The 22269-nt window shown below is 39.7% G+C and overlaps 1 protein-coding gene across 4 annotated transcripts in view; it reads left to right on the top strand.

The window, feature by feature from the left end:
- The window catches only part of LOC108438107 (potassium/sodium hyperpolarization-activated cyclic nucleotide-gated channel 1), a 169738-nt gene that overhangs the window by 17466 nt on the left and 130003 nt on the right, over nt 1-22269 (top strand). For all 4 annotated transcript variants that reach the window (XM_037546019.1, XM_017715686.2, XM_017715703.2 and 1 more), the window contains exon 2: nt 4143-4566. In XM_037546019.1, the coding sequence (XP_037401916.1) occupies nt 4143-4566 (424 nt within the window). The remainder of the gene's footprint in view (nt 1-4142; nt 4567-22269) is intronic.

Below are 22269 nucleotides of genomic sequence, written 5' to 3'. Positions count from 1 at the left end.
ACAGTTTTACACTATGGCTGTTGTTGTATGTAAAAGCTTTAGACACCTTTGGTCAAATTATGTGTTTTATTGATTTTCTAAGTTCTTATTTTAATAAGCTCTTAAAAATTAGTTAACATATTCTCTTCTATTCATGCTTGTACACATTTTAATGCAAGATTATAGTTTATTTACTGAGCTAAACATATTGGGAGAAAAAAGTCAAACATAAAATGTGGCACAACAGTTATGGAATATTTTGTGTTTAAGGTTTAATTTGTTAAATTGATTCAGTTTCATGGTCTTCTACACCGACTCATTTCTTCTCAGTGGATGATGTGCCAGCATGTAAAGTTTATTTCCACTGTTTCTGGCTAGTTAACATCAGCTAGAGTAATTAGAGTAGCCTAGCTAGAGAAAAAGCTGTGCGTCCTTAGCAACATTCACATTCAGGCAGGTTTCATAACAGCAAAGTGTAACGTAACATGCTAACTTCCTCACAAGTTCAGGTGAACTCGACACGTTTCAAGTGAACTCGACACAATTCCAAGTAAGAGAGACATAGGAGAGGCAGAGACAAGACCAATTCCAAATGAGAGAGACAGAGACAAGACCAATTCCAAATGAGAGAGACATAAGAGAGACTGAGACGACGAATTCCAAATGAGACATAAGGGATACACAGACAAGCCTGATTTTAAGAAAGAGAGATTAAGACAAGACTGATTTCCAGTGAGAGAGATATAAGAGAGACCAAGACAAGAGCAATTCCTAATAAGAGAGACATGAGAGACTGAGACAAGACCAATTCCAAATGTGAGAGACATAAGAGAGACTGAGACATAACCGATTCCAAGTGAAAGATAAATGAGAGACTAAGACAAGAATGATTCCAAAAGAGACATAAGAAAGAGACAAAACTGATTCCAACGACTTAAACAAGAGTACTTCTAGATGACGTTGAGACCTAAATGAGAACATTCATTCACGCTCTAAACTAAAGTTTTGACAGAATGCTTTGGTGGGGTGCCCTGTCACTGCTGCTACCAGTAGTACAATGTTCCATCTACAATCATAATGTAAACGCAGCGTTTACAGTAGAGGCTGCTGTCAGGATTAGTAATGATTAGCTTTACTTCATGTAGGAGTTTGTGAAGCACAGCTTTGCTTGTCGGCATTTATCACTGAGTATATCATTATGAATGCTGTTTTTGAGGCGAGGCCTTCTGGAGGCACTGCTTTACAGGGCACATTACAGCCTGGCATGGCGGAGGTGCCACCGAGGTTAATAAGAACTCAGCAGGTGAAAATGGAGGCTGTCGGACATTTTGTAGTTTGACCGACAGCTGGGCTTTGGCTATCAGGATTCAGAGGATCAGACAGGCAGGAGTCCGGCAGGGGAGGCACCCATGGCACTCTATCAGCAGCAAGAGAGAGAGAGAAAGGAGGCGCTTTTAATAGCATTTCCACTCGTAAAGAAATGCTGAACGCTTTGAAGAAGCCTTTGAAGTAACATTTGGGTTAGTCTCTTAAGCTTTTACACGGGAAAATGATTCGGCAAATCGTTCTCTATACAAATTCCAATGGATGTTAATAAGCACTTTAAGTGAAACATTTACTCACAGCAAATAAGCTTTGTCAAAAAAGAAAAAAGATAGAATAAAACATGTAATCAACCTCGACCCGGGCCGCTTTTCATCTATTTTATCCATTTCCCAGCACTTGCGAGTTGTGCCTATTTAAGAGAGGGTTCAATGTTACATAACAAAATGGGAGTTTTAAAATTGTAATCAGTAAGAGTTTGCTTTTGTTGGCTTCCGTGCCACTGAAAAACTCTCATGCATAATTTGAACAGGGCCCTGCTTGCAAAATATTGCACTGAAGGATTGAAGTGAAAAGAAAATAATGCTGCATATCAGGAAATCAAAAGAAACGCCACAGCAGAATGTGTTTACAGAGAGTTTGAACACAACTATGATGTGTTTTGGTGGGTGTCAAAATTTCTGTTCAACTCTGACACTTGCAATGATTTTGCTTCTTTACAGTCAGCTTTAAAAAAATCTCTTAAAGGGGCACTCTCCATCAGTTTGGTCCATGCTAGAGAAACTTGCTGAGTCAGAGGCTGCGTTCACATTACCAGGTTGAAGTAGCACAAAGCCAGTTGCTCCATTGTGAGTCAAATCTGATGTTTTCAGGGCTGTGTAGGCACACAAACCAGATATTTTCAAAACCGAGCCACTTGCATATGTAGTCCTAGATCGGATACATATCTGATTTGTGGCCATACAACCTTAATTAATCCTGCTTTTTTTTTTCCCACTGCGCGTGCACCATCTTTCAGACTTACTCTGGCAGCAGCGCCAAACAGAAGTTAAAGCCTATAAACGGTGGAGCCGCAACACATCTCACCCTTCTCGTCTTCATCTCACACTAATCATAAAAAATTTGTTAGCTGATGATACACGTGACACAAGTGATTCATTCATGTGGCATTACTGAGTAGGATGTGCGCATGCAGTTCATTTCAGGATGCCGGTTCATTCACAGTAATGACTGGATATGATTTTGAGTCACCTAAACAAGTGTGAACCATTGGGTCAGAGAGATCAGATTTGAGCAATGAGGCTTGTAATGTGAACATAGCCAGAATTGTTCAAAGTGGTCATGATAGGAACCAGAAGAGTTTAGAAGACTTCTAAACAGAAGAGTTTTATGCCTGTAAAAGCTACATAACATAAAGTTATTACGTGAAATGGGTACTGATACATTGCTTTATGATAGTTTTGAGAGAATGGTGGAGAAATAAGTGCAGGTTGTTGTAAGACAAAACAGTCCCACGGTTGGTAAATTTCTCCAGGATGGAGTATTTCACATCTAAATGACTCTGCTTACAACTGCCTGAATCAAAATGCAGAAATTTGGAAATACTGGTTGCCCTTTAAGGCCGATCAATAAAAGACAGGATTGTCACTATAAGACATGTTTACATTGTGTCAGTTCATAAAAAAGGAGTTTTTGAGCCATACCAATACTGTGTACATACCTTCATATTTTCCTCTGTCTTTTCACCAATAAGATTCCCAGATCAGAACGTCCAGTGTTTACAATAAAAGGATAAGCTCCTTCACTGAATCTAATACCGTTGCATGCGAGTCACTTTGCACGGATGACTGTGTATTCATCAGTACTGTAATTGGCCTCTTTTAGGCTTCCTTCACATGGGCCTTGATCCAAGAAGATTGGAAATGTGCGCAAAGCGTAAACATGGCATAAAGGCCTGCATCCACACGAGGGATTAGTTGAAGGAGAAGAATCCTTCAGGGCCATGGCAGTGAATTAAACATAAAAACATTAATACTCAGAATACAACATGAGTGTGTTGCTGTGAAACACCCACCCATTTTTAATTCTGCATGGCATCACTCTGCATAAGGACTGAACAGAAAATCATAGAAGCTTGCAAATACATGATGGCTTGTATTTCATGTATCACTTCAGCAAAAAAAAAAAAAAAAGATACACTAGTGCTGTTTGGGTTTTTTTTTTTTGTCATGTTATTTTAGATTCATTGCTTATTATAGCTTTACCTCTCGTCATCAAACTTTAGAACAGCAAGCATTCCAAATATTGTGATTACACATCCTCCAATATATTAAAGACAGGTTGATCAATCAATAGCGTGACATGGTTGAAGATCAACATGCTTTACTTTGACCAAAATAGTTGCTTTTGTTGACTCACACTAACTATTGTGGAAGCGATCGGTCCAGATACTCACAGTACACAGAAAAAAGCATTGTGGTTGGTTACATGGCTCGTTTGCATATTGCAGCCCTCTGCAAAGGCCAGTATCCTGATACTGATTAACATTATACATTGTGCAGATCTTATAATAAATAGGCAAATAAGTACACATGCTACACATGATTACCCAAACACACAATGCAGCACCAGTTCAAAAAACACATCATCATTTGGGTCAGATGTGTTAGAATACAAATGTGCTGTGCTTTTGCGTATATCTTGTGGATTTTGTCACATTTTGTCAGATTTATTTCCAATAAAAAACTGCTCAGTAAGGCCTTCTGAAGTCGTGCTCAGCCTGGATGTATCTCTGAACTGAAAACTCTCTTTGACATGTTGCTATTTCTGGCCCCCTGCAGGTTCTACTGGGACTTGATAATGCTCATCATGATGATGGGGAATCTAATCATCATTCCTGTTGGAATAACCTTCTTTTCTGAGCAAACCTCCACCACCTGGCTGGTTTTTAACGTAGCCTCGGACACCATCTTCCTGGTGGACCTGGTCATGAACTTCCGCACGGGCATAGTGAATGAGGAGAGCTCCGAGATCATCCTTGACCCCAAGGTCATTAAGATGAACTACCTGAAGAGCTGGTTTGTGGTGGATTTTCTCTCCTCCATCCCGGTGGATTATATCTTTCTAATTGTAGAGAAAGGCTTTGACTCGGAGGTGTACAAAACGGCTAGAGCGCTGCGAATCGTCAGATTCACCAAAATCCTCAGCCTGCTTCGCCTGCTGCGGCTGTCCCGCCTCATCAGATACATCCACCAGTGGGAGGAGGTAGGACTACCGTGTGTGTGTGTGTGTGTGTGTGTGTGTGTGTGTGTGTGTGTGTGTGTGTGTGTGTGTGTGTGTGTGAGAGAGAGAGAGAGAGAGAGAGAGAGAGAGAGAGTGTGTAGGAATGCAGATGAAGGAGGTTTTATTTGCCCTTATCTGTAGTATCATTTATTTTAAGCTCTCTGGTGTGTGATAATGTTGATTTGAATTACGATTATATTAGGTAATTATAATACATGTAGAACATTTTGTTATAATATTATTTTTATTATTGTATTGTATTATTACACCACACATCTATCTATCTATCTATCTATCTATCTATCTATCTATCTATCTATCTATCTATCTATCTATCTATATGCTTAAAGATGTGCTTCCTGCCTGATCCGCTGTATACAGGCCTTCAGTGAGCCGCAGCACAAAAACAACACACAGGGCAAATGCTCTGTTTGCACGTTTACTTTACGGTTCACCTTGGATTGACCAGAAAATCCTGCCTTTTTTCTCTCTGCTCTGTCCGATCGGCTGATAGCAGCACCGTAGCTTGTAGTAGCTCCTGCTGGAAGTTGATCTGACTGTCCGTTGTTTAAAATTGTCCCAGCATGACCATAGCATTTCTACTGTTACTACCTGTCACTGTCTTCCATGATATGAAGAGCAGGTTTTGCCGGTTATTTAAAACATTTTGAAATGAAGCCTTTGACAGGCAGTGTGTATAGCTTAGCACCTTGTCAGTGAGCATATAAAATGCCCCTTAAATCATTTAGCATTCACACACTGGTCATTCAGGCTCTGTTTCACTGGCAGTGTCCCAAGGCCAGGCAGGTAGACCTGGAGGAGCAATGCATCAGCACTTGTGACTGAGCCTAATTGAAATATGGATACATTTCTCTCCCTCTGTGGATGACTAATACAAACAAATGGTGCCGGAATGACTGGCCAAGACTAATCAGTGCCACAGCACTGCACTGCAGACGCACTGCTACATTACCATCAGGGTGGACGGGGAATCTAAACAATATCGAAGGCTGCCTTTATACAGCAACCTGTGATCTTTAAGTCAGATTAGCATTTTTTATTTACCTATACAGCATTGAGCATTTGATTCCAGATGGTCATCTCTACTGGTTTTAGCTATGAAAGCCCAGTTTTTAAATTTAATATATAAATATAATATAATAATATGTCAGTAACTACATAAGCAGGTTGAGATTGCTTAAAGGGAAACTCCAGTGATTTTTGTTTTAAATTCTACACACTTAAATGGTTGAGATGTAAATGTCATTCAGAGTGGTTTGATGTGAAATGCTCCATTCTAGAGAAACGAATCAGAATTCTTAACAGTGGGGGTGATGGAGACCAAACATTTAAGAATTTAATACCTGCAAAAGCTTCCTATTACATGAAATGGTGAATAATACATTTCCTGTTACCTGGGATATTTTACAGCATTTCTGAGGGAGCGTTTGTGGCCCACAACATATTTTTTTCAGTCCATTCATGTTGCAGAGTGCCGTAAGGAAAAATAGTCTTTTTAGATTTACTACTATTTTACCATCATGAACATTACATGTAAAAGCTTGTGTAGGTTCACTGGTTCTTTGGATTTCAAATAAAATGGCTATATTAGTGTTGTAGACATTGTGACCCCTGGTTCCTGTTACCACAACTGTAAAGAAATCAAAGTTTCCAAATTTATGTAGGATGAATCATTGCAACTCAAACAACTCCAAAGGACTTTGTTTATGTTTTAACCCATTTGAAAATAGTATAGTATAAATAGTATAATTCACATTCAATAACAATTTCATAAGCTTCCATTTACTTGTCTGCTTCATTAGCCTCACAGTTCCAGTGCAAAATTAAAGAAACATACCTCACCACCAAACATGCCTTGACTGATTGACTACTTTTTTTTTGGAAAACGCACTATAAAAGTGCTTCAATATCCATATAAAGCATCAGTTTACTGTGTGTTGCTGCATCATTGCGGTAAGACACACTGCAGTGTCCTTGGTCAGGAAGCTCAGACGGCCATGGAGATTTTGGCCTTTGGCTCAGTAACTCAGGGAGCTATAAACTATATCCTCTCTTCTCTCTGCACCATGACATAGATGTTTTAATTGTGGCAGATGTGCATATGTGCCTATGTGTGCGTATTCCTGGACTGGGGAGCAGGTTTGTCATAATATCAGAATTTCAATACCAATGCCAAGTGCTGTATTATGGTTCTCGATACCAACAATACTAAGGTTAAAACACTTATCACTGTCCGAACACCATGTTTATTAGATTGATCACAGAAAATGCATCAAATCTTAATCAAAATGTCTTGCTCTCTTGTTTTTAATCAGTGCAGAACTCTTTAAATGTAGGCAAAATGTTGACATGGTGTTAGCATGAATTAAAAATGTTAATAAATAATTAAAAGTACCTGGAAGTATTGAAAGTTATTGTTTTGAATTGTTTGCCAAATTACAGTACTGACCATGCATGTGTGCAGGCACTTGAGTACTTAGTTAACTGTTTGTAGTGCCAGTATTCAAATCCTGAAATCACTGTTTGGGCACTCATTGGGAAGGCAGAAAAAAATATACAGGCTAACAGTTCAGTGAAACATGACGGTTTTGCTTGTATTTGCATGTGTTTTTATTATACTACCCTGAAAAACGAATGTCTGATCACGTACACATTGTGAAGGACCTGTTGTTAAGAACATGACTGAGAAGGCAGAGATAGCATGGCTGTATCTCATAGAAGCCTAGCTACTCTAGCTGATGTTATCTATGTCCAAAATCAGTGATGTATTATTAAGTAACATGTTAACACATCATCCACTGAGGAGAAAAGACCTTCTGTAGATGACCAACCTTCTGAAGAATCTCCACAGATGTCCGGGTGCCCAAGAGTGATGAACCTTGTGGAACCCAAACTGAACAACCAGCTAGATTCCTGTATTGCTGCATATGGTTATTGTGAAGCACCTTGCACTTTTGAATGCATTATTTTGACAAAAATGATTTACTCTTGTTGGAAAACATTGATTGAACCACAGAAACAGGCTGTGTTGCAAAGGCCAGTATCACGATAAAGCTCAACAAACAATGTATTGTTTAGCATGGTGCATGTATACACTGTAAAAAGTGTATACTTTTTTAATCCCACAAACGGGGAAATTCCACCTCCGCATTTAACCTATCCGTGAAGTCAAACACCACATACACACTAGTGAATACACACACACTAGGGGGCAGTGAGCACACTTGCCCGGAGCGATGGGCAGCCCTATCCACGGCACCCAGGGAGCAACTGGGGGTTAAGTGTCTTGCTCAAGGGCACCTCAGTCATGGACTGTCAGCACCGGGGATCGAACCAGCAACCTTCCGGATACAGGGCCATTTCCCTAACCTCAAGCCCATGACTGCCCCCATTTATTACATGTATTTATTACTTGACACAGTAGATGTGTGTTTTTTGTTCCTGGGCTACAAAGACCTATATGCGTGTGTGTGTGTGTGTGTGTGTGTGTGTGTGTGTGTGTGTGTGTGTGTGTGTGTGTGTGTTTCCAGGTTTGGTGAGGGATGTGTGTATATGTGTACTCCCAGGTTTGCATTGTCATTATTGTTCATGTATTCTCCTGTTGCCAGGGTGTGTGAACTCGATAGTAAGGTTTGTGTCGTTTTGACTTGCTACACACACACAGACACACACACAAACACCCCAACCTCCTCCAGCTCCACCTGCGCTTCTGATTTGCTTTCACTGTTAAATCATGGACACAGATCAAGCTGATTACAGCTGATTACAACGTTTTCCTCTCATCCTAAATGTAGTCAGTCAGCCACAGCATAAAAGGAAGCACCAGAATATCCATCCGTGGGGCTTAAACACTGAACATAGGGAGCCAACTTGCCAGTTAGTTGTGGTTGTTTTGTTATGTACGCAGCACATGGGTGTTTGGTTGGATTGGTCTAACTCATCTATAGGCAGTTCACAATCTCTATGTTATTGTGTCCCCACTTAAAACTTAAGACAACGTTGATGATGCTGTAGGTTATAATCAAAGCTGCTCTTATGGTTTGAAAGTTGCACTCTTTCAAATCTTTCAAAAGCACATAAATAAGTCTATTAGTGATTATTTAACAATGCAACATGATTCTATCTTAACTCTAATAATACAGTGGATTCAGTGGTGTGAATTTTTTCACACTGGTACTGTGTGCAGGTAATGTAATTTGAGTGTTTCAGAAAAGGCAGAAAAGGCTGTAATGGCAAAACAGTAAATCACAAGAAAAAAACTGTAAAAAATTGCTAATCTAGAGATTTCAATACATCCCATACCTATTAAACAGTTTTAGTGGACTGATGTAAAATTAAGCTAAATTATCCGTATTATTTCTTAAAACAAGTATCTGTAAGTGGAATAAGTTCATTTAACAAGATATCACTGCTGTTTGAACAAAACCTTGTATGTCCAATTTTGTTGTTTTCAGTATTTGACATAATTTGAAAAAGCCTGTTGCCCTTTACATTTTGTGTAAATTTCATGATGAGTGGACCAAAAGAAACAGCCCAAAGTGACTCATAAAAAAGTCTGGTTCCAATGACTTACATTATAAATAAATAACATTATAAATCAACTGTAAAGTTATTATTTTGAAGATATGAGGTTTTGTTCCGACAAGTTGAAATGTCTAGAATTAGGTTGAATAATCTTATAATCTCATTATGAAAGATACTGCTTACATTGACAAGATCCCATATCGTGATGATGATAAAATTGCAATACATTGTGCAGCCCTAACACAGCAGCCAGCAGTCTGGACAGGCTGTGCACGGGCGATCATTAAACAAGATTGCTGTGGATTAGGAGGATTTGTCTCAGCCAGAGTGAAGACTCTGGGCAAAAAATCTGGGCAATGCCAGACTCCTCTGTTCTTCCAAATCAGTCTTACCCGACCCAGCAGCAAAAGAGAGAGAGAGGGAGAGAGAGAGAGAGAGATAAACAGCAGAAAGCTTATCCTATTTGGTTGGCAGCCATTAGCGAATGCTGAAAGGAGTGTAATGGTAAAAAGCTAAAAACGTGCAGCAGCAAACTAAATATCAACATTACATAAGGTTTGCCCAGAGCGTGTGTTTATGATACTGCAGTTTCTCATCTCTTATTCCTGAATATCTGCCTTCCCTCTCCCTGATAAGGTTGTTTCTGTTCTTTGTTTTTCTTCTTTTTTCCTCATTTTCTGACAATGAAATGCTCTTAACCCAGCGTTGTCTCTGAAATCTCAAGCTTTGATTTAAATAGTGAGAGACAGATTGTGTGCATTTGAAAAAGAAAAGACAGGAAAGAGAAAGCAAAGGGCAGAAGGGAAATGCTCATTCAGCAGAGATCATGCAAGAGACAGAGAGAGTGAGAGAAAGAATGACAGAGGGAGAGAGAGAGAGAGAGAGAGAGAGAGAGAGAGAGAGAAATAAACAGATAAGAGAGAGGGAGTTGTGTTTGAATCCCCATGACTATATGAGACACATCTGTCTGCGCATTGGAGCCCATAACACCAGCTTGGCATCCTCTCTGTGGAATCCTACTGGTGTTGTGTGTGTGTGTGTGTGTGTGTGTGTGTGTGTGTGTGTGTGTGTGTGATTTGCATCAGGCTGGTACCCAAAACACAGCGCAGCTGCTTTTCTCCAGCATAGAGAATAACACCAACATTGTAAACATGTAGCCTGAGTCAGTCTCATTTAGCTTAAAGGAACAACTTGGCAAAAAATGTGAATTACACTGTTTCCCCCTCACACCAAATGCAGTCCCTCAGCCAGATGTGTTTGTTGTCCAAAATTTACTTTTTTAGTCTTGCACAGGCGCTGCAGGGCTAATGTGGCTAAGAAGTAGTGGAAATTTATACCTCATCAATCAGCATGGTACTAGTCTCACAAACCAGGCGTCTGCCTGGTGTCAGAGAGTCGTGTGGGTTTTGGTGATTTACCCTTTAAAGGGCCCATATCCTACATTTCTCTTGTATTTAATTTTTTCCTTTGAAGTCCACATAAAATGTTGTGGTTCATCAAAAATGTTCATTTTCCAATGTCTGTCTTTACTCAGAACTTAAAAGGCTATTTAAGATAAATGAGCTCTGTTCTGATTGGCTGTCCTGATCTGCACCTGATTTAAAGAGCACTGAAACACTCCTTACATCTTCATTATGAATTGGTAGGGCTAAAGTGTTGTGGGCCGAACAGGTGGATGTGCATACAGGAGTTGGTTCTTGTGACATCACAGAAATAGTGAATTCATGCGTACAGCTAAAATATTTACAATGCTGTAGTTTAGTTAAAACATGCAAAATCTTCTGAAATGAGCACATAATTTGAGCACAATCTTCAATAAAGCAACGTGCTTCATCTTGTCTACATGCATTGCTTTAACGGTCAGCGGGAAGATCAGGCAGCAGTCTCACTCAACTGAGTGAACTGCACTGTTCCTTTAAGAGCCTCTCAACCTGATAGATGCTCAGGCGGAATGATTCATCAGTCCTATGGTAAGCTGATCTGAAAGGGGGAAATCTGAGCCGCTTGACCTCTGTTTGGGGGTCACTGAGAGAAGGGCTGTTTAACAGCCATAAACTTCGTAAACAGATCAGCACTGAGGTCACCACTGGGGACTCATTTTCACTGCCCGTCTTTTTAGGCCACAGAAGAACACTCTGGAGGATCTTACTGAGGTTACGTCCTTCAAGGGTTTAAGACAGAGGCCATACGAGTGCATATGTGCATATGAGTACATGTTTTATGGTTCTTTCCGATACTGATACCACAATGAGTAACCTACTTAGTGTAGGTGTTTGTGTAAATGAGTACCTTAACAGTTAAATAATTAAGCCCAGCTTTTAAATTGAAAAAATAAATAAATAAATAAATGAAGCACATTAGCTAGCAATGTTACATTTGTTAACTTGGATTGAGTAGTGTTGCAGTGAAGAAGTTAGCTTTGTTTTTCAGAAGAGCACTTTTGTACAGCTGTAAATAAAGTATATTTTATAGTTTTGATCCTCATCTGTCTCTTTCAACAACAGTCTCTGTAACACAATGAAAGCAGGAATCATTTCCAAGGCCAATGCATGAGAAGAGCTCACTGGTTGAGTTTCCTTTCTTTGTTCACGTTTCTAAAATGGAAAGTGCCCTACCCAATGTCACCATCGGTGAGCAGTAAAGCACATAGGCGCGTAAATAAGTACACAGTTGTAGATTTAAGAGACGTGATTGAAGGGGGTGAACTATCCCCCCCAAAAGTAATTCACTCTCAACACATCTGGACTTGCTTTTAACTTGCTTTTGTGTATTATAATCGCTTTTGGTTCTGAAAAAAAGTAGAATCGCAAGTCATTGATTAAGCATATTATCTGCTCAGCTCCACTGTTTCTGCTCTGAGCTGGTGCAGAACATTTTGAGAATGCCCAGACGGCCTTTGTTTCTGCACCTGTGTGTCCTGCTAGGCACCTGTGCCACCTTCGAGCCATTTTTGATGACTCATCTGTCCTCCTGCGCCTTTATCCCTCTCCTGCGTGGCACACAGGTGTTGCCTGTGCCAGGTGAGTGCAGGTAAAGCGAGGTTACAGTGCGCTCTGTTCGCTAAACTCAGCAGGACACCACTGCTGGTGCCAGAGATTACACACCTCCACCTGCTTCCCCAGCCCATGACTGACAGCTTCTGGCCATGCCCACAAAAGCAGGATTTCGCTGAGTCATGTTGGGCGGGTGCCGGTTGCTACAGAGTTTCCAACACAGTGGTGTCCTGCAGCATCAGCCATTTTATCAGCAGCACATTGCTGTATGTTATGAAGAGGAAACCTTTCTAAGCCATTTTACAATGCATTTCATTTATGTTACACAATTATTTCAATGTAATTAAATATTTGTATAATTCTGTATTGATGTAATGAATTACATTTATATTCAGTTTCTGTTTTGACAGGTTCAGGTCTGCACTTCTGAATTTTTTCTGTTGTTTTGATATCAAAAAATCACAGAACCTTGGCAAAAATATAAAAGATGATTTTTCTTTTTAGTAAATAAAGCTACAATTTTTCATCAAATTTAAATTCTAATAAGGTATGTCTTCTTCTGCTTACAAACAAACATGGTACAAATTGAAATCTTTGAGTCTGCACTTTCCACAGAATGTTTAACATTTATATTTAATAACGATGTTTAATAACAAGCTAATCTTTGACAAATAATTATACAAAATGTGAGGGTGAAATGGAGTGGAGCCTTGGTAAGTATAATGGCACATTTCACATCAAACCACTCTGAGTGACTTTGCTTAAACTCTAATGGTTTAATTATAGAAATATGTGTGGAATTTAAGCTTTGTTTATTAAAACACCTGCAGTCCAGCCAACTACACTGTCTCTCCCTTTAGAAATCAATTTTTTTCCCTCTACCAGAGAGAGAGAGAGATTAAAAGTGGGTGGAATCACTTGAGACAACGTGGGATTGCAGATATTCACATATAAGATGAACGCTGTGCACCTAATTGGCTGAAGGATTCTTGCTGTTCTGTAGGTGGCTGCATGCTCGCTGAAACCTCTTGAGCTGAAGAAGATCCTTTCTCATGCCTCAGTGTGTGTGCGTGTGTGTGAGCAGGTTAAAAGCTCTCCTCACGCGGAGTGTGTATGTGACTAAATGAGTGTGTGTGGATCTGCCAGTTCCCTTCAGGAGGAAGTGAGCATTAGCTACACACAAGCTGACCTGAGAGACACTAAACAGCATTGGCTGATAGCTCTCTGTTTCAGCTTACAGTGGAAATGTGGAGTAAGATCTTGATATTCCTTTTAGGCCTGAACATAATACAACTGAACAGAAATAAGGGCTGCACAATATGGACAAAATAGCTGTATTGCCATTATGTTGCTTCTTATTACAGCTGCGAAATGCTGTATAATATATTACAAACACATTGGTGAATCAGAAATATGATATTTATTAAGACTGAAGAATTTGGATAAAATATTTAGTTGCATTTTTTCTGATCAACATCATGATTGTATTTCAGATGTGATTACTTTATCTCAATTAAGATCTAAGCCTTTTTTAACAAAGCACCACATTTTCTGCATTATTAGGTAAAAATTCTCCACATATAACTTGAATGTTGAATGATGTGAATTTTTGCAGTTTGAAAATTGCACTCTTCTTTCTATATAAATATATATAGATATATATATATGTCTATATAAAAATGATAAATTGTTTGCCTTTGTTTTTGTGTTATTGCTTCTAATGAGGTCCACTTATAACATTTGTGTGGGTTTATGTATCTGAAACATTTATAATTAATTCTTACTTGATCATTTTGCAAGAGCAACCTCTCTGCATCCCTTACAGTTACACAGGCTGTTTTTGTTGCTGTGCCTTTAAGACCAATATATGCAGGCACATCAGATCTGATTGGTCACCCTGTTTTGTGCCTCATTCAGTCTGATCTGAACACTCTTTGTAACTTTGGGGATGAATGATCAGGGCTAAACTGCTGTAGGCTGAATAGGAGGATGTACAACATCACAAAAACAATGAATTCAAAATGAGCTGCACAGCCTAGTTTCCATATGCACTGTATGAAATAGGACATGAACGATACAGTTTGAAATTTTGTGGAAAAAAGTAGGAAATATTCGACTTTCTATGATATGGACCCTTTAAGGGTCGGCCTGCATTATTTTCACCAAAATAATTTCGTTTGGTTGCATCACATGAAAACACTGAGAGAAACACTCTGGAACTGTGATTGGTCAAGATGCTCACAGCACACAGTAAAAATACTGTAATTAATGCCTTTTTTGTGTATTGCGGCTGCCATCAGCATCGCAAAAGCTAGTATCACAATAACAGTCGCCAGTCACCCTTAACCTTATTTAAAACCCTGACCTTACAGGTCCACAACATAGGTGTACAGATAGTAGTACGTCTGTTACCCAGCCCCCTTTACCCCTTTCATCATTAGTCAGTTTTTGACCACAGGTTGACCAGATATTATTTGGGTGGTCCATTCTCGGCACAGCAGTGACACTGGTAGAGTGTCTGGTGCTGGGATGAGTGTATCAGGAACAATGGCATTTTTGGGGTCTTTACATACTGTGTACACTTATTGGCCACTTTAAAAGAAACCCCTTCCTTGGATGGTCAGTTGCTGACCACAGAGCCACTCTTTGGGTCTCAATCTAGCAGTGAAACTGAGATGAGATAAAAAGACCCCAGCAACACTGCTGTGCCTCATAGAAAGGAGAAAGTAAGGAACTCCCTGTCCATAATAGACTAAAATAGAAAAGTGTTCTCTTCGAAATCTCAAGATGTTTGAAAAACTTATTTTCTTTTGCTATTTTAATGGCCTGCTTTCCGGGAAGTCACTGGGGAGCATATGTGCTGGAATACCTAAAGGCCAGTATCTGTATTGCTCTCAGTCTCTTTTTTCCATGTTTCTGAGGTTAATTAGATTTCACAAGCGATTCACTTTGTCCGGGCATGCTAATGCAATTTCCCCTCACTTCCTCTCAATTAGCAATTCATCTTCGCCCAAAAGTGCCTCTGCATGCTGTGTGTCTAGCCAGAGTCCCGCGGCGGGATCAACAAGAACGTGTGGTGTTTCCGGCAGGAAGAACTGAACTCTTGCCTGAGAGCAGGACGAGTACAGAGAGCGCTTCAGGCCGGGAGTTTGCTGAACAGGCGCTGAATCATACCCTGCAGAAACTCCTCCAAACCTTTTCCTTTCACTCCTGCTGGATGGAGGTGCTGTATTTTATACACTTTGATGGCCAGAACATGTCATGTTACACTGAGTCTGATTAGTGTGGTGGGAAACAAACTTTTGTTCCTTTTGTATTCATGCTATGCTAGCTATAGTCACAAGAAGAAAGCAGCTACCCACTCTGATCAGTACAACAACGATGAGCCTCTCGGTGCAAGACACAGGCCCAATCCCGTTGCACCCCTACCACTTAGCCCTTAGCCCTCCGTTTGGCATGTTCCCGTCTAGGGGTAGGGCATCCCTATTTTTGTTGAGATAGAAGGGTATGGCAAAATATTAGGGCTATATGGGCCTCCAAACTGAGGTTTTTCAGAGGCACACTCAAAACAGAGTGTTATGGGGAAAAAAAGAAAAAAACGACAAGATGGCTGCGCGAGTGAACAAAGAAACCCACAAATGGTGATATTCATTGTATTGTCTTAGTTTAATGTTGTTTCAATGCATTATCATAATTTTCTTCATAGCCAGCATAAAAAAAATCGCAAAAGGTATGCTAATGTCTCTGTAGATAGCTACTTAAATTTCTGGTTCCACCTTAAAGACCTTAAAACAAGGTCTAGGGGTAAAAATGAGAAATGGGATTGGGCCATCCATCCATCCATTTTCTAAGCCGCTTCTCCGTCAGGGTCGCGGGGGATTGGGCCATAGTCTCTAGATTATTACATTTGAGACATCAAAGTTATTCTAGAGTTCTGTTTGAAGTGGTTAGTGGTAGGAAACCAAAATGTCCTTTCTCCACTCAGCCAACCCTACACATCATGCTAAAACATCAGTCTGTGGTTGGCTGCTTTACATGTTAGACAAATGGCTGTCTCCCATCAACACGAGTGGTTTTGGTCACATTGAGTAATGAAACCCACCAGACTCTCTTACTTAAGTCTGCCTTACAAGACTAGCAAATACAGGAGGGTCTGAATTGGGCCTTGTTAACAATTTTGGCCAATGTGCTCACACTCTCCTTCTCTATCTCTCAGTCTTTCTCTTGCTCTCCACAGCTTTGCTGTTACTCTGACTCCTACTGTGATTGTAGCCACACTTGATTAAGGCAAAGTGAACTCTTAGAAGTCACAGTTATTGTCAGTTATGTTCCAAAGAAAGGTGTTCAAAATTTTAGTAATGTTAAGTATAGAGTATAGAGATAGACATATAAAGAACATTTTTTTTAAACCCCAAATTAGTATTATTGCAGTTATCCAAGTTTGTTGATGTCTGGACATTTGTGTGATATTATATATCAAATATATATTTTATCACCTAGAATTAAACAGGCTGCTGTTTTACTGTGCCTTTAAGAGTGATATAAGGAAATGACATCTGTTCTGATAGGCTGCTCATGTAAAAAGCAGTTCAGGCTGATATTACAAATTTTCCAGTTTGTATTCCATATATATGGACATTATGGATTGTGGAGTAAATGGTAGGTTTTGAAACATTAACAATACTACATCTAACTCTAATTTCACAAGAGTGAAGAAAATTCAGTTTTCTATGCTATTTCTCACTCAGAGCTCTTCTGAGGACAGTGTTCATAGGTAAAAAGATATTTCATTAAGATTTCAATGAAGAAAGAAACATTTTGCCATTTTTTTCATTTCAATACAAAAGGGAAATGGTCTTAAGTGGAAACTTGAACACTTGAAATAATTAATAATAGCTTTAGTTTAAGAATTCTTTATATAACTTACTTATGGCTAAATCATTTTACTTAGTATAGTGACATTCTGCAGTTTTGTACAGTTTTGTACATTGCACATTCACAAGTGTCTTATTATACACTTTATAAATATAGCAGATAAACCCAAAATGCTGTAAATGATGCCATTTATGTCTTTCTAAGCAAAGGAACTGCAAATTTGTTTGAGGCAAATATTGCTAGGCATTTATTAGCCTTATCCTCTGTGTAAAGAGCCCACTCAGAGTATTGAGGTTCCTCTGAGAAGATACCGCTATTCCAGATCCAATTACTACAATACATCCCTCTACCTCCCTCAGGGGCTTGCAGGTCTCGTAGCGCCAACGGGGGACTAGACTTGGATGCTTCCGGTTTTGGAAACCACACTCTATTTTTCGCTACAGTGCCTTTTAATGGAACGTGCCGGTGAACTATGAAGTATGGCTTTATGTGACATTTTAAAGTGGGCATTGTTTTCCAAAGAAACGCCCCGTTGGGACTCCAGCTCTTTAGCTCTGCATCTGTGAAACCAGCAGGCCGTCTTGAGCCGCCTCTCACTGAGCAGAGAGCATGGAGGGAGAATATGCCAAAGAAAGCTGAGTCATCCAAAAGCATCCCCAATACTGCTCTGTCTTATTTCTGCCCCCAGTGGCCATATGTAGAACTGCAGTTATGGATAAGCTGTTTGAAGTGTATCATGATCATCATCAGTTTCATGTGTACAGGGCCTTTCCCAAACTTAAGACCACTTAACAGTAAGTGTACATAGGCCATATTTATTACAAAACACAAGACTAGTCAAATTAAAGGTAACTGTTTGACTTAAAATTAATTCAATATGATTATGATTCTTTAGGAGACGATTAAATTCATGAGGAAATTTTAGGTCAATTTGATGTGGTTGCTTTGATATTATTCAGAATACACTGAACACATGAATATGACTGGATAGGCTATTTACACAGTAGGTGATAAAAAAACAATAAAAACAAAGCATCAAGCTTAATGTTATTTCAAGAGGCATTATATTGTTTAATAAAACCAAATCAGTATTTCATATATATTATATATCATTAAAGTTGGTACTGATATGATACCAGGTATTGATATTGGACCAATAGAGGGAAAAAACAATGTTAGGGGGTAAAACGAATGTTTACATAGTTTGAAACCTGCTTTAGATGCTCATCTTACATCTAAAGGGTATCTACAAGAAACACATGGCAGCTCTTATTAACAAGAGGTTTAGCCTCTTTCTGCAGTCCCCCCCAAGAGGTCGTTCTGCACGCAGAATTGAAAATAACAGGGATATTTTTTATAAAAATCATCAAATAAAATGTTGTATCAGGGCTGCCAAAAGGTACAACCATCTAAGCGTTGGCCTTGTCATCAGGAGATTGCATGTTCGATCTCTGGTGATGCTAGAGGCATTCATTGAAAGGAGTCCCAGAGAGCACAATTGGCCTCGCTCCCTGGGTGGGTGGGCAGCATGGCCCCCTTGTCTCCCCCATCACCCAGCGTGATGCTAGCAGGCACAGGCATGTGTTAGTTAATGTAATAGAACTAGTAGTTGCGCTTTCCAGTGATGTCATCTTTGAAAAAAAAATATGGTAGCTGGCTTCACATGTGTTGGAGGAAGTCTGTGCTAGCTTTCGCCCTCATAGCGCTGGAGGTATTGTGTGATTGGGGGGTCCTAACTAGTGGGCAGAATTGGATATATCCAAATTGGGGAGAAAATCGAAAACATTTTTTAAATCTAAAACATTGTAACTGTAACTCAATGTCAATCTTTTCTTTTGCCAAGGAAGAGAGCAGGGGAGCAGGTTTGCAGAAGGATTTTATTGTTGGCGCGTTTTACGCCTACAAATATAATCTGAAAAATAACAGCTTAAAACAGAGCTTTATACTCTTGTCCACTCCTCCCTCAAAGCCCTAGTTTCAGTTGTGATGTAAACAAAGTCAGTGCGCTCTGAGAATTGAATCCTGTTGTAAATACTTTAGTGTGAAGGTCTTGCCATTTGGGCTGTGGTAAGTGAACACTGGTTAGCCAATCTTATAGGGACTTGACAGCACAATAATAAGGATAATAAAACAAATGTGGAAGATAAAACAAAATCTAAACACATTCTGTTACGAGATTAACAGACACTGGTCGCTCTATGTATAAAGCGCTGTGCTCCTGTATTGAGCAATAGTGAGCAATGAGAGTTGAAAGAGGAGGGGTGAGAACCCCCAGCTATGGCCACGTCCACATAAAACAGACTGCAAAATAAAAAAAAAAACTGCTTTTGTTAACCATACACATTTCCATTGAAAGGTAAGTGAAAAAAATATTTGACTGTACTGTGAATAAGGGTTAAACACAGTCTTATCACAGTAAAGTCTTCTTGACAACCCATCAGTTAGTTTACCAGGTTTCTAAACTGTGTTATTGCACCAAACTGTTCGGCACTCCAGGCCTCCAGGAACGTGTTCCATATACCCCCAGTATAGAGGGAGTGTGGAGTGTGTTTGCCTAGTGTGGATGTATATGTTTAAGCTGCTGAGTAATAGATGTACAGCTACAGCCCAGAGGGAATCCCCCCAGATCCTCTTTACTCCTGATGTAAACAGAGTTGTCACCAGTGCCTGAGAGAGGGACCCTTAGCTGTCACACACATGTACTTATGTACACACACATGCCAGGCACTCACACGCACATGTTTATGCACATGCCATATATATATATATATATATATATATATATATAAAATCGAGCTGTGTTCTGATTGGCTGCCTGGTATTGGGCCTCATTTAAAAAGTAGTTCAGGTTGAACCACTCCTGGCCACTCTTTCCCAGGCTGTTATACCTCAGGCTGATTTGGCTGAGCTAAACTGCTGTAGACTGTTGCGACATTAGAAACACAATGGGCTAGTTTTTAGGTTAGCTTTTAAATATCAACTGTATGAACTGGAAAGTGAACGGTATGTTTTCAATATTTCACTATTTACATTTTACATCAAGGCTCTTCAATGGTGTCTCAAGGCTCTTTAAGCTTTATTCACAGACAAACTCGGGCCTGCAGGGTGAAGTATATGTATTCAGAAATATGCATTTGATGAACCACAGTGATATGCATTGAGGTTGGTTGAATGATGGCGAGGTGTATTAGTCGATTCATTAGGTTTTGCTGGTGCGTTAATGGACCTTCAGCTTCCATGTGGCTTCATTAATGTGTTTATAATGGGAAAGAGCTTCATCTGTGTTCAGCGATGTGCGCACGTCTGTCAGCGCAAAAAGCACTCTGCTGTTCTCGTGACAGTTATGTAAAGAACATGATCTATCAAAGAAAAATAAAAAGTTGAGTTTCATTTTTCGTCACTAAGGCTTTGTTCACACAGCAGGGAAAAGTGGCCCAAATCCAATGATTTTCTTCACAGATGTGTCATCTGTGTGTCGGTGTGAACAGTGTGATTTTTATAATTCAGATTTGAGACAGTTTCATATGGGATACTGAAATCTGATCAGTATCCTATATGCAGCAATGCGACTCAGTCTGAACAACCAGATCGGAATTTATGCGACTTTTACCTCGAACTCAGCATTCATCATAATTTCGCTCTGCTGAGACCTCATAAACATTTGTGGTGATGTATGAAAACTTAGAAGAGACTCATCCAAAACCCTTCATGTTCAATGAAATTTCAATAGAAATCGTCGAACATGGCTGTAGGACAGCAAGGCTGCAAGAACAGTTAAAAGTCTGAAAGCAAAGAAGTGTCTTCACCATTTTTGTAGAGAGCTCAAACACATTCTGGGTGATTAGCCTAGTTGCCAGTCAGTGAAGCTTCATAATCGCTCCTGTGAGGCTGGTGAAGATGTGCACACTAATTCTGAAACTATAACAGTGCATCCAACAATAAGGAAGCATGGGGCTTCTTTTATACACTGATAGGAAACACAGTAGCACCCAGAAAACTCCAGTTCCACAGGCTGATCCATTTTACTATGACCATTGTGGACACACCAACTACTCTAGGGGCAGATTTAAAGGGGACAAAGGTAAAGTTTCAGAATGGGTTGTCTGTAAGAATTAATTAAGATGGTAAATGTAAAGGTAAATTGATAATAGCATTCAGTTTCAGCTACTGCTGTACTTTGGCAGAGTGCTCAGAACAGTGTCATTAGCAGTGGAACAAAGCTTTCTCAGTGACATGGGGTCAGACCAAGCAAAAATGGTTTCACTGCTGACACATCAACTCTAATTTTATATCAGAACAATTATTATAGACAGTAATTTGCTTCACTCACAGAGTTCAGTGTGTTTCTCTGTTGCTAGATTAGGATCACATTAAATATGTATTAGTACAATGTAGGGCTGTCACTATGGCTGGGTGATAAAACGATAACGATCGTGATATAACTTTTCCTCGATATAGTGATAAGACATGTTCGATATATTTTCTATATAATACACCATTCTCACACTTCCACATTCTAGCGACAGCCCTGGTGGCATTTTCTACTGCAAGGAATGCGACAATGCTCTGCTGTCACCAGGAGAGAGCGCACTTCCGAGTTCGACGATTAGAGAAGGAGGGCCACAAGTAAGATTAGTCTTTAGCAGTGGCTGAAACGCAGAGTTATACATTCCCTGTTTGAACGGATGGACCGGCGATCTGTTCTCTGTGACCAAGTGTAGTGGTGTTACTATATTGGCTCACCTTTTTCTGTACATCACAATCCAAACTACAGCACTGTTACAACACTCAAAAAGTCCTATTTTAGTATTAGTGCATTTCCAAGCAATGACAGTGACAGCCTTGTTTTAAACTAAAGTAAACTGAGGAAGGCCGTGAGGCACTGGAAAGTGGTTAGAGCACTATCTTTCCAGGCTAGCTGTTTTTAGCAGCTGGCTAACTTGAAGCAGTGCTCCGTCACTTGCACAAAATGGCGAACTGATGATACTGTAGATCAAACAAGACACAAAAGCACCGCTTTTAGTTTAAATGTACCTAAAAGGAGGACTCTATTTGTCTGGTGTTGATATATTTCGGTTAACCACTCAAACTACTACGATAGTATAGAGAAATCCAGTCGTCTGCTAGCTGGTGTTTGAACACTGTGATATACTCTGATAGGGATGTGGTAGGTGTGATGGCAGTAACACAGTGTAGTCCATCACTGACGTACTGAGCCAGTTAATGTTTGCTGTTCATACTAAGTTGACGTTGTTGAGAAACTAAACAGTTT

Source organism: Pygocentrus nattereri, chromosome 16 (assembly GCF_015220715.1).
Source record: "Pygocentrus nattereri isolate fPygNat1 chromosome 16, fPygNat1.pri, whole genome shotgun sequence".
Lineage (NCBI taxonomy): Eukaryota > Metazoa > Chordata > Actinopteri > Characiformes > Serrasalmidae > Pygocentrus > Pygocentrus nattereri.
This window is presented reverse-complemented; position numbering and strand designations above follow the sequence as displayed.